This window comes from Triturus cristatus, chromosome 4_2 (genome assembly GCF_964204655.1).
Source record: "Triturus cristatus chromosome 4_2, aTriCri1.1, whole genome shotgun sequence".
NCBI lineage: Eukaryota > Metazoa > Chordata > Amphibia > Caudata > Salamandridae > Triturus > Triturus cristatus.
The window spans coordinates 802121208-802135140 of NC_140586.1; the positions used below are offsets into that span (position 1 = coordinate 802121208).

General features: G+C 46.0%; 1 protein-coding gene across 1 annotated transcript in view; it reads right to left on the minus strand.

Annotated features, from left to right (window-relative positions):
* Positions 1-13933, minus strand: part of RAD54L (RAD54 like) — a 186171-nt gene that overhangs the window by 25413 nt on the left and 146825 nt on the right. Inside the window, exon 14 of the mRNA XM_085602752.1 lies at positions 7416-7539. Within this exon, the coding sequence (XP_085458878.1) occupies positions 7416-7539 (124 nt within the window). The remainder of the gene's footprint in view (positions 1-7415; positions 7540-13933) is intronic.

Consider the following 13933-nt stretch of genomic DNA (forward strand, 5'->3'; position numbering starts at 1 on the left):
GACTGTGATGACGAGTACATTATAAAATGCCAGTAGGCTTGCCTTATTGACAATGATACTCTTCTTATTGGTGAGGGGTATTGTGGTTATAGGGTTCAGGAACCATGAGGGATGTAAAGTGATATGAAGGTGTCAAAGATATTTCAATCTGCCTCACAGTACTTATATGCAATTTAATGCACAGTATTTCGGGGTGTGTGTGATAAATGTATATTTCCTTTTCAATAGGAAAATCACTTACTGGATAATGATTGAGTGTTGTTGTTGCGTACATGTGAGCTGGGATTACTAGCCCACACCATCTCCCACTCCCCCACCCCCTACCCAATGTAGGCCTTGTAGTGCTCTGCGCTTTGCTACCCTGAGAGAGTTGAGTGTTACAATTGGGTAGTTGGTTACATGTAAAAAGACAATTGCAGAATTATTACTCATGTCTGATTCACATGCTTCGCAACTAATAATCCAATTTCTTACAACTACATTATGGTCATGTTTCTCGATGAAATACATACACATTTATGAAGTGCTATAACATGATGAATAAACATGGCCCAGAAGCGGGGGATACCAACACCTTGGCAGTGATCTACCTATGTGAGCTGAACTACCTCTACATTTGAGTCACTTCGACTTGTGATTAATAATGTATAGCAGCCCTTTAGTCCCTCAAGTGTGAGGTCACCATTGTAAAAACAGTAAGTGTTCAAAACTGTGACTGTTAGCAAAATAACTTTTTTGTTTTATTGTTGTAAGCCATCAGGAGATACACAGTGTAGCAATGACCAAGTATATAACAATAAAGTTAATCAAATCAAGACTTTAGTGCAGTTCTGGGGTATATCCATGTATAAGAAATTGCCATACAGGGTTTTCTTTTTTTTTTTAGGAAATATTTTAACCCTTAACAAAAAACCTTTTCCTCCCTCCATCAGGAACCTCCAGCCCCGTTCCCTACACCTATTTGCAAGCAGCGGGGGTACTATTTTATCATTTGGGCAGGAATGACGTAGGCTCGATTCAGGATATTAAATTGAAGATACTCAAAGCGGAAGCCACGGGACACTTTGTGGCAGGTATTCCAAAATGTGTGCCAGGTCTGAATCATGTAGAGAATTAGCCATACCAGTCTCCCAATTAGTATGGAGGGAAGATCTCGATTTGGTTTGTTGCAGGAAGGCTCTATTTAGACATTTGATTAGATTGCCACTTGATACTATAATATAGAATGCCTGATCGATTTCCTGCTGTAAGAACTGGAAGTGTGTGGCTAATGATTGTTTAAGGTCTTCATAAGTGAGGAATTGACCCGGGTGTAAGTTATAGTCCATAGTTATGGTTTGGAAGCCCTGCAGCTCACCTTTGACAAACAGATCTCCCAAAGTAGATAAGCCTGCAGCATGTTACTGACTGAGTTGCCCTAAGTGGAGTCGTCCTGTACGAGGGAGAAGAACGAGCAGGGGCACAAGGCAGTTTTGTGTTAGTGAGCTTACAGGTCATGGCAAGGCATGAAAGGGCAGAGCGGAGTAACTCCGGTTGGTGTTGAGTGTAATGATCAGCGGGACATAGCATGCAAAGCAGTGAGCCTTCCTGAAAGTGTTTGAGAGTAAACTCATAGCCAGACATACAGTGGGCCAGCCACTGGCAATCAAAGGCTGAAGGGCAGTTTAAGAGTGGAAAGCGTTACTCTGTGAAATCCAGATTCCAAGATCAGAGATACTAGAGAGGAGTCAAGTTGTTTAAAGAAGGAGCAGAAGATGATTTTAAAATAATAGAATAAGGGGCGTAGTGCTACCATCTTCACCAGAGTTACTCGGCCCATGACCGAGAGTTGAAAGGGATGACCAGATTGGAAACTGAGCACGGAGGGATCATATCACATTGCTCGGATTGCTGACCAACAGACAAGTGGGGAAATTATATACATATTTATTATTATATCCAGGTATTGAAACATGGCAGATTCCTGATTAAATCTGGAGTCTAATCACAGATGAAGAGTTCACTCATAGGATGCATGCAGTGTGAAAATGCAAGATTTTGCCCAGGTTACTTTAAGCCCGGAGATCGCTGCCAAGTCATCAAAAAGACTCACAAGAGGTGAAAGGCCATTGCTTACATCTCAGACGTACAGCAGGTCATCGTCTGCATGGAGAGACTGCATAAATTGAGTCTCGATATGGGATACCCCAACGTGCCAGATAGTCATAAGCGAGCCACCAGTGGTTCCATTGCTATAGATGTAGCGAATAGTAGTGGGGAAAGGGGGCATCCCTGGTGGGTGACTCTGCTTTTGGGCCAGTAGGCAGAGACACATTTCCAGGTATTTACTCAAACAGAAGGGCTTGAGTACAGTATCTACATGCACTTGCGCCAATATGGGCTTAATCCAAACAGCCGCAGTACTTCATGCAAGTATTCCCAGTGGAGGGAATTAAAAGCTTTTTCTAAGTCAAACATGATGCATGAGGCTGATAGATGGTCATTCGCTGATTCCGCCTGGATATGCCACAATCTGCAAAGGTTACACAAAGTATTGTGTCATAGGATGAAACCTGTTTGGTCCTAATGGATTAGATCAGGGAGTTTTGGCAGTATCTTAGTATAGATTGTATTGTCGACAGAAGGCAATAAGAAGCCTTCATTCAGTTACAGCATTGTAGATATAAGAGCTTCATTGAGGGTAAGCGTGAGGTTGCCAGCAGAAAATATCGCTGCATACAGAGCTTCAAACATGAGCGCCAAAGATTCTGCAAACAAGGTATATAATTCAGCTGGTATGTCGTCGAACCAGGAATTTTGCCCCTGGAAAGATCATACAGGACGGATTTGATTTCAGATAAAGTAATATGGGCACCAAATGAGAGTCATGCCTCAGGAGGCAGACTGCGTAAGAGAATCAGGGCTTCAAATGCAGCAAGAAATGTAGCCGATGTGGCAACTGGGGCATGATATAGAGAGCTGTAGTATTCTACTAATATCAATGTGAATAAGAGCTGTGGTCCCAGATATCAGTTGGATATAAAGTGGAGTAGTCCCAACTAGGTGAGAGTTAACCAATTTTGCCAGTAGCCAACTGGGTTTATCGCCATTATGAATTTTAACTCATACATAACGCGACAACATAATATCACAGGGTTTGCAGACACTCTAAATAATTGAACCGAGCCGTACGCACTCACCATCCATCGGGAGAGGATAAAACGACTTGCACCAGGCTTGAGTAGGGTAGTCTCTAGAGCTGCAGTTCCCTGGAGAGTGTCTGCCGGATGCCCACTGTGGTTTTCATGCACAAGCCCCTTCGGACAACTTTGAAAGTCTCCCACTCCATCACTTAAGAGGAGGCAGTCCCACACTTTTCTGGAAACAATGTCTGTATGATCGACAACCATTTACTGAAAGATTAAATCTTCCAACATGGGGACCTGAAATCTCCAAGTAGGAATCGGTGCAAGTAAATCAACCCAAGTGATAGCCATCTTTAATGGGTTATGCTCAGATAGACTTCTGGGATAGTAAAAGACAGAAGGGACCAGAGTGTATAGGGGTTGGTTGTGAACAAAAAGTGATCTAGGTGAGAATACATCCTGTGTACGGGAGAGTAGAAAGAATATTCAAGGCTAGTTTGATGGTGGAGGCACCAAGTGTTACCCACGTCCCATTGTATTAGTCATTGTTGAAGATGCATTGTGTTAAGCCGCGCTAGAAAGTGCAATAGCAGAGGAGTAGACCTATCTATATTAAGGTTTCGCAAACAGTTAAAGTTGACGGCTACAATCTAGTGGGTAACAGACCAATTAATAAGTAGTGTAAAGAGGCAAACCCAAAAGGCCAACTGGCCAGTGTGAGGAGCTTAAATAACCCCCAGATGTAAAGGCCGTCCATCTAGTCGGCCCATCACCAGCACAAATCAGCCATCTGTTTCTATGGTCACATCATCCATCCGTAAAGGAAGACCCGCTCTGATCCAGAGCGCAATGCCCCAGCATATCCTGAGAAGTCTGTACCATAGTTCTGGCCCCACTACTTTTATTGTAACTTGGAGACCTTCTTGGCTGTCAAGTGCGTCGCTTGTAGAAAAGTTGAATTTCCCATTGAACCAGTGCTGCATGTATATTATAGCGCTTTAAATAGAATTCATACCCATGACATTCCAAGAAATTAGATTATATGTGGCAGCCAAAGGGAATGATGATGCGGAAGGGTATAGAGAGCCAAATGAGAGTCATGTGTTTGAGGAGTAGTATTTGACATCAGAGGGTGGAGCATACGAGGCAGTGCGGTGTGCCGGGATAGCACATATAAGCCATTTTTTTAGTAACCATACAATAAATATCGGACAGATCCTCAACATTTCTGTCTAAAAAGGAAAAAACAGACTACACTCCCCTCCAATAAGTAAAAAGAGAAATCGTAACATAATAGTAACTATTCAGTTGTCCAAGCTAAAACAGTTCAAGGAACAGGAGAAGGGGTGTGGCTGTCTCAGTAGAGACGAGCCTTGTAGATGAGCAGGATTAACTGCAGGAGTGGTTATCGGGTATAGTAATGAAACATACTGCAGTTCTTGAGAGCACGGCTTAAAGGGGCAATAGCATGGGAGAATAAGGGGAAGAGCACCGAGAAACAAATAATCAACCCCGCAGGCCGCTGTAATAAAGGTCAATTGCTACCCCCTTTGAAATTGACTTCTTATTGGCAACAATCGTGAACACAGAAGCTGCAGCCCACAGGTCTGGAGAGTCAAATGATATCCTCAACTGATTGTGCTGTAAATATCGAATGGTGAGATAGAGTCAGGGCTGGGTTCCTCCGATTCTAGTTTGTGCATGGTTGGAAGCATTGGTGTCTGAACACAGTAGCCAAGGCCTAGCTGAAAGATCTTTTAGAGATGCCACCCCAGCCTCTCCCTCCAGCTTTGCGCATGACAACATATCTTCCTGACAGAAGCCAAGATTTGGAAAGCCCTGGAAGGAGAGGGAGAGGGGGCTAGGTTGCCGGGACACCTGTCAAAGGTCTCTACCTAGTCCCACAACTCCTCCGATTGCGTGAAGAAATGCAACCGCTGACCAGCTGAGTTCTGGAGTTTCACCAGGTACAGAAAAGCATACTTAAGGCCAAAACCCCAGAGTCTCATTTTGACATGGGTGAAGAACATCACTTTGGCATTATCTCTTATTTTCATGCCCCTCTTTTGGGCCGCCTCTAATATGGCATCATGATCCATCTAATTTAGGATCCGAGCTGTTCCCGGCAGAACCCCGGGAGCCAGGGCACGCTTTGCTAAGACACTGTGTGCCCACTCTATTACAAAATGCGGAAAAGCAGATTGGGTCAATGTCTGTTGCCAGCCAAGTCTCCATAAATGTTTTGCGGTTGGTTTCCTCAGTGTGTTTGGGTAGCCCTAATTTACGAATATTGTTGCGGCGCGATAACTCTTCAGCATCTTGAAGTCTCTTTCTGGCTATATGTAACAGTCCCAGGGCCAGCTGTATCTGCTTAGAGAGGGTCTGTGCGCAAGGTCAGAGTTCCGTAATCACTGTACTGTTGCAATTCATTTTTTAGAGACTGCTTATGTAAAAAAGTGAATTCACCAGAGAGGGAATCCAATTTACCTCAAATGCTGTGCAGGATTCAGCTATCGCTACCAGAATCATATCCAACAATACAAGGGTTCGGTCCCAACTACAGGGCCAGCCCTTGAGGAGAACCAGGGTTCGATTTCATGTGACTGCCTTGGCTGGATCAAAGCCTGCCTTGCCCAAGATAGGCCCCTGATCGGAAGGCCAATATAGGGGCACGAGCAGCCTTAAAGCTGGTGTGGGCCTCAGCAGCTACAGATCTATGGGTGATTGTCGGTAGAGAAGAGAGGATGTTGGAGAGTAGAGTGGTTGGGACCCACAGGTGGGGGAGCCCTTTGTATTGAGCTGGCCGTGGGCCCCCAACAAGGAAAATCTGCAATGAGGTTGCAGGAAGGGGGTAGCATGAGAAGATACACCCCCTCCCTGCTGTTCTACTCACTCAGCCGGACCAATGGGAGGGCCCGTGCAGCATGTCCAACCACTGGAGACCCAGTAGGCTTCCTAGTCATGTCAAATTAGAGGCAGACAGTCACCGTCCCAATGTAGAATGGGTGGCCCCAAGGCTAAAGAGACCATGACTTCCCCAGATGCCTGAGATGAGGGTAGGTATGTGTTGTGCTCCTCCATGCTGAGGGGAGAGTCACAGGGACTAGCAGAGCCCTGCAGCAGAGTGGTGGATTGGTGAGGCCAGCCCTGGCCACTAGCGCTGCAGCTGTCCCCCAAGCGGTAAAGGCCACAGGTGTCACTTTGAAACCCCTGATGCTCGTGGGGGCAGAGATGACCCTCAGAGGTGTGGCACCTGCCTGTGGTCCCTGGGATAGGAGTATTGGCAGGCCCGCCCAGCCTATCCCAGAACAGAAGCGAGCAGCCTGCCCCGCCAAGCAATCGGAGGTGGCCACAGCAGGCTTAGAAGTCCAAAAACTGGAGCGCGGACAAGTGGTGAACGAAGGATTGGTCCAGAACGGAGAGCGGGCAGACTTCTCCGTTGGACCCAGCAGGAGCCCCGTTCGGGCAGCGGCTTTGGAACGATCTGGCTCAGCACCCACCGCGGCAGCAGACGGTAAGCCACAGACCTAACTGGCGTTAGAGTGTTGACGGAGCTGCAGGTTCTCCAGTGATCTCCCAGTCTGGCTGTAATCCCAGGGTGCAGCAGGAATGATATACCCAGCCGCTATATGGTCAGGGCGGCGTGAGATCCTGGAGCTTCTCTCCAGTGCGGTTGCCTTGTTCGGCAGTCAGGCCACGCCCCCCAAAATAAGCACTTATCTGTACCTCACATTACCTCTGCATACCATTTATGCCTCTTACCCTACTACAGCCACTCTGATGCACCTGAAGCTCTCGTTCAGTTGCAGCTGATCCACTTATTCTGCACCTTCCATTCATTCTATTATTTAAGTGGTTTTGCAGCTTTAGTTCTGTTGCAGCTGCACCTCTCACTATGCCATACATACAGCTTTTAGTCTGATGCACACACTCCTTATCAGTTGCACTCACATCTATTCTACCGCACCTTCATTTCTTCTGCTTACCGTCTTACCTTTCTCTTTTCATTCTATTGCCCCTCATATTTTGCTTAATTTTTCTGCTCACACACATGGACTCATTCTTGCATTCACCCACTAGCTGATCCACACGAGCAAACACATTAACTCAGCCATAAAAGTAGCACTTTCATTTAAAAAGCCAAAACTATTGTTTAGCATTGGGTTGGATGTAGTGCCACCCATCAAAGGGATCAAATAGACTGAACTTACAATTTGATGTTATATTGGCAATTAATTGACTGTTTGAAAGAAAAGAGTCATTTGACATTCTGAAATGTTAATGTCCTACCTCCTTGTCCTGCAGAGTTTCTCGAACAGGTCCAATGTCTGGGTATAGTTGGATACAAGGACAACTTTATCATTACTGCTGCTTCTGGTAAGTGCCAAAATGTAATCCAAAACCAACATCTTCCCTGAAAGCAGAAATAAAACCAAAATGAACGATAAGCAACTTTGTGCTGTTAACATTTCTTAACAGATACATTACACTGTGATGGAATACTACTGGGGATTTACAAAAGGCATGCATTATTGGCTGACAGTGATCCAAATAAATAATAAAATCTCTTAAAAGGCTGAAACATTTGGTAAAACCATTAAATGCAATGATGCTGAAAGTTACTTTCCTGTGGCAGTTACATTTGAAGAGGTTCTATGAACATGTTTAGGAAACAATACTTTGCCATGTTGCCTAAAACCTTTTACATGGTTTAATCCATAAATACTCTATTACTGATGGCCAGCATAGTTTCTTGTATGGAACAGTAAAACATATATTGGTAATTCCCTAATCCAGAAGGGCTAGCAGTGAACATGCACACACGTTGTAACAACTGTGCATACAAAATAGGTGAGCCACTGATTGACTTTCAATAGCCCTGCAAGACACTAATAAGTCATAGGTGGACAGTATATCACAAGCAATTCTTCAAATGTTCGCAGAATGTACCGATATCCTTCAGACAGATCAACAATATTGACAATTAGAATAAGCAGTCATGTTGGAAACCGGGCAACCGGGTTAGCAGTCACCAGGTTCCCAGCACCGTGGTAGCTTGGCTCGAGCGGTTGGGGGTCAGGCACCGTGTTAAGCGTACGTCACACCCTCACAATAACCATGCGTTCATCCGTTCCAAAAACGACACTACACCGTAAAAATTATGCAAGTCAAGTTGAAAATATACATGTCTTTATCTTATTTTCTCTTAGTTGCAGGTTTCATAACATAAATACAATACAATGGGATTTTCCTTCAAAAGAGCAGGTCAAATAAATAATATTACTTTGGAATTTCAATAAATAGGTTCAGGTCATCATTAAGCAAGGAATAAATAGATGTGCAATAAATACAGATGGCAAATAAATACAGTCAGACAATAAATACAGTGCAGGAATAAATCAGTGGATGACAATAAATAAAGCACCTTCAATAAATACGGTAAACCATTCAATGACAGTTACAGTTCAAATCATTTTTATGAGGTCACTTGGTCTTACTTTGCCCATTCACAACTTAAGGACACTTGGATGGCATGGGGGTGTCCCACCTAGATTGATCAAGGCTGGGGCCTAAGCTGAGGCAGAACAAGGGTAACCTAAAGATCTGGCCCTCCAAACTACACAGCCCCTCACAGATGTCACTGCACCAGTCTCAGTTTACCCCTGGCACTCCCAGGCTGGTTCTAACACCCCTCTAGCCCCTAGAATGGTCTTTTAGGGCTCAACAGGGCCTCAGACGCCCCCTCTACCACTTACTGCCCTTTTCACGATGATCGGCTCCGCTCGGCGCCGTGTCAATGTCGTGAGGCGGCTCCGGCTCGATGTCGCTGGGTGGTCTCGACTCGATGTCGCTGGGCGGCCTCGTCTCGATGTCGCTGGGCGGTCTCGACTCAATGTCGCTGGGCGTTCTCGACTCGATGTCGCTGGGCGGTCTCGACTCGATGTCGCTGGGCGGCCTCGTCTCGATGTCGCTGGGCGGTCTCGTCTCGATGTCGCTGGGCGGTCTCGACTCGATGTCGCTGGGCGGCCTCGTCTCGATGTCGCTGGGCGGTCTAGACTCGATGTCGCCTTCCGGCGTCGCAGGGACACGGCCTCCCCGCTTCCGGGTGTCTCGGGAGTGCGATCTCCACTCCCGACCTCCGGCGCGCTTCACGACCTCCGTCGGCGCCCTCACCTCGACCTCGGGTGAATCTCCACTCGACCTCCGGCACCTCTCCACGACCTCCGTCGGCGCCCTCACCTCGACCTCGGGTGAATCTCCACTCGACCTCCGGCGCCTCTCCACGACCTCCGTCGGCGCCCTCACCTCGACCTCGGGTGAATCTCCACTCGACCTCCGGCGCCTCTCCACGACCTCCGTCGGCGCCCTCACTCTACCTCTGGCGGCTCCGGGTACGACGCCTGCTTTCTGTCAGCGCCGCTTCTCTACCTCAGGCCCCAGGTCTCCAGGCTTCTCGACGTCAGGACTTCAGGAGGACACCACTGAACAGGTCAGGAACTTGCTGTTCTTCCTTTTTAAGGCCTGTTTCAAAGGTTCAGTTTCTTAAGATGGTTCTTCTGGTCTTGGTCCCACACAGGGCTTTAGGCTGGGCTTGGTCAGTAGGGACTAGCATCAAGGGTGGGTTTCTGGACCCCACTCCAAGCACTGGTTTCCACCCCTGCTGCCTTACTCCGACCTCCTTCTATATCTGTCCTCTCTCTTCTCCAGTCAGTTGCCAACTGCCACACTGAGATGGCCTCCCAACATTCTAAACTGCCTCCCACTGTCACAGGGTTCTAGAATGTTACAGAAGGTTCTAGAAACCTCCAGTGGGTTCTGGTGATGTCACAGGTGACAATGGGTGGCCACCATTTTGTGTCTCAGGCCCTCAGACAGAAGTTCCAGGGGTAGGGAAATGGCTCCCTGACCCTGCATCAACACTAAAAAGTCTGGTGGTTCCCAAAAAGGAAAAATTATAACAGGGTTTGAGGCAAAAGTGGGACAAAATAAATAATGATTAGAAGGGACCACCCAAAGGGCTGACAGGTCTAACAAGTCATTTTTGCACCTACATAGAAATATGCATAAATAAGGAGTTTTATACAGATACATGTCGGGTAGAGTTTGGCTAGCACCAATTACCAGTTCTTACAAAAAGTCTGCCTATCTCTAGTATTAAAATCAAGTGATGTTAAAATCTAACAATACTTGCGGACAACATACGAGAGGAGGGCTGGTCTAGTTTGGTGTGGTGTAACTAGGAATCACATAGGATCCAATAATGCAATGCACAGGAATGATGAATAGCAATGTAATACGTTCTACATTAAACCTACAAAAAGAGGACAACATTAGTCATGGTCTGTTCAAATAGTAAATTTTCTCTCATAAAGATGCCAGAATCTAAATTGCAGCTGACTTCTCCTGTGACACGGTGGTGAAAAGGAAGAGGTTCTTAGCCCTCCGGCCAACTCTTCGACAACTTAACATTCGCTGTGGCCTTTGGAATCAGCCACCATATTAATCACCATTGCTGGCAAACAAAGTTCGAGGACCCAGACGATCTTGAACAATTTTTCTCTTCCCTGCCTGTAACGGATGTGTCTACCTCACAACCGGATTCAGAACTTTATGCCTGAGACAGACATTGAAAGCTTCCTCCTCCACACCATGGACCTACCTTGGATGATACTTCATTTCAACACCAAAGGTTGGACACTATGCTTAAACAGTGGGAAATGGGAGCACCTCGCGAAGGGACGAATCCGGCTGCCAGAGGCTGCAACAAGCCACACTCTCATATCAAACCCTGATCGTGCTGGCCATGCTGGTCCCTTTCAGAACGCTTTAGACTACATCAGACGGACTTACTCGGTAAGTTCCAAACAATACTTTTTACCCTATACTCCTCTCATATTTACTACTCACGTATTGACTTATTGAGATTGGCCACTGTTGCACAAAGGTTGTTTTGGGGCGCTGTATCCCTACGACCGCTCACTCCTGTTATTTCAAACCTTATAGTCTACTCTGATGCCATGGTAAATATCTATGCAGCCTATTATTAACATGTTGGGGCTGTATACTTACCTAGACATTACTGCAAGTATGGGTACCAGGCAGGTGGAGGGTATGTATAAAGCATAGAGCATCTGTTGCATAAAGTTTGGTTTGTTACTTTACTGGGATACTATTTATTGTTTACCAGAGTACTGTTTCTCCCACTTTCTATCACAATAGCACTAATTTTACCCACTCCCCATACCACTTCACATAAAGCACTCTACTCACTCACGCATTAACCTTCTACCACAACACCCTGAATTAGTGGCCCTCCCCATATCTGGACCACTTAGTTCTGGTCTGATGACTTCTCCTGTCCAAGGTCTCCCTCATTACATCAATCATCAGAAGACACTTAAATACTTTCCATCAAAAGCCCCTGACAGATCTCTGCTGCAGCAAACCCACTAATCCACTCTAGAATCCAGCAAATTAAAGAGAGACTGGGTAGGTAAGGTTGCAAGCAGCAGCCTCCTCTCCACTTCTAATATGGTCTCTACTCCCTCAGGCACTTCCTCCTCTCCAAAGAGGTGTGGGGTTGCTATCCTATTTCACAAATCTGCTCCACACACCATCCTAAAAACATGGACAGACCCGTTTGGTTGCTATGTCTTTGTGAAGTTTCCAAACACTAGATCAGGTCCTGCCTGATAAGGGGTTCTGTGTATGCCATGATAGGCGTCATTTCTCTCAACTATATCAAGACTCCTGACAGAATGTGGCAACACCAGGGTCATTATGGTAAGTGAATGAAACTTGGCGCTTGATCCCCTTCTCAACAGATCTGGACTCCTAGGCAGATCTAATGCCAGAGAAGAGCAGTACTGCTGGATGTTATACAGGGACCATAACCTACATCACCGATGGTGCCTAACATACCCCTGCAATAGGAAATACACTTTTCTCTCATGTGTACATTGCCACTTTTTCGAGAATAGACTTCTTCCCTGGGACCCATTCTTCCCTAGCCTTCCTCAGTACATGTGTGATAGAAGCCGGAGGAACCTCTGATCATGTCCCACTAGTTCTTGAACTAGACCAAGAACAAATCACCCCACCTCAAAACGCTGGACACTAAACCTCTCCCACTTTTGGAGAACGGAGGATAAACGTAATCTGATGGCACACATATCAATATTAGCATGACAGTGCAGCCTCCACCTCCTCTTCTCAGGTTGTCTGGGCTGCAGGGAAGGGTACCCTATGGTGTACCCTCATGTGGGTCTCGGCAATCCAGAAACATGAAGCCCAAGCACAATTAGAGATGGAGATTCGTACTCTCACCGAGCGTTATAGACATTATTCAACACATGATCTTCTGTGTCGCATGGAACGGGTGAAACATGACCCGAATACATACTACACAACGCAGGCCGAATATGCCCTCCTACCCCTCAAATGCAGTCATTACGAACAGGCGGAAAAAGCGGGCAGACTTATGGCTGCACAATTACGCCATCGAGAAGCCGGTTCAGATATACCGGCAATACGGGACCTCTCTAAAAGGCTGGTAACCCACCCGGTAGAGAATGTCAACACCTTTGCTAACTTTTTGGGCACCATCTACAGGTCAGAGGGACCAGCTGACCTTACCCAAAAACAGGCTTTTTTCTAAGACCTTTGCCTGCCCATGTTATCCGAAGCAGGCAGACAACTCCTTGAGGGGGAGATAACTGAAGACGAGATCTCAACGGCCATTATGCTCTTATCCAGCATCAAAGCCCTGGGAAAAGATGGGTTCCCGGCTGAATTTTATAAGATTCACTGAGAATTAATGGTACCCCTTCTCCACAAGCAGCTTAAGGAACTTGAACCTACTAATGACTAGTGACAAGAATTAAAAAAGGTAGTTATCAGTCTCATTTTGAAACCAGACAAGGGCTACCACAAGTTGTGCACACTATTGTCAGATGTCGCTTACCAACACAGACATGAAGATACTTGCAAAAGTCTTGGCAACCCGGCTACAGTGGGTCATCCCAAGCTTGATACATAGGTAGGGTTTGTGCCAGGCTACTCCTCCCACAACCATATGCACCTCTTGGCAAACATTTGGCAGGTGTGGTATGAACCTGAAAAAAACACTTATGCTCTCTGTAGATGAGGAAAAGCCTTTGACTGTGTCGAATGGGGTTACTTATTCCACACTATGAGTAGAGCAGGAATAGGTCCCCTCCTTCCTTCAAAAGTTTCAGTGATACTTCAATACCCCTGTTGCGCAAAATGACTGTGGAGCCCATGTCTCGCAGTCAATTCAGATACACCGGGGGATGAGTCAGGTGCCCCGTATTTCCCAGACTATTCCTATGTTTGTATGGGCAGGCAGAATACCCTGACTTAATCCTGCAAGGCTACATGCTGACACTGAAGTGGGAGGCATTCAGCTCCATTGTAGGAAGTGTTCTCTGTATATACTACACCAAAAAGAGGTATAGTCTGCACAGAATCCAGCGAGTCCCCAAATGTATAGCAGAGGATAAAGTAGATAATACCAATTTAGTGGTAGGTGGGCTGAGCAGTTGGCTTCTCAGAGAGTAGTGTGAATGCATTTGTTGGACATACTCATACAAGACATAGACACACACTCAATGACTAACTCAAGGCAAATGTTCCTTAAAAAACAACATTACTTCAGTGTCTTTTTTTCCCCCAATTACAGTTGGCAAAGATTTATATAAGCATTCAAAGTACTTTACAAGTGCATGAAATACTTTTCAAGGTCAAAGAGATACTTTGTATTAATCTCAGAATCAACACTTCATGCA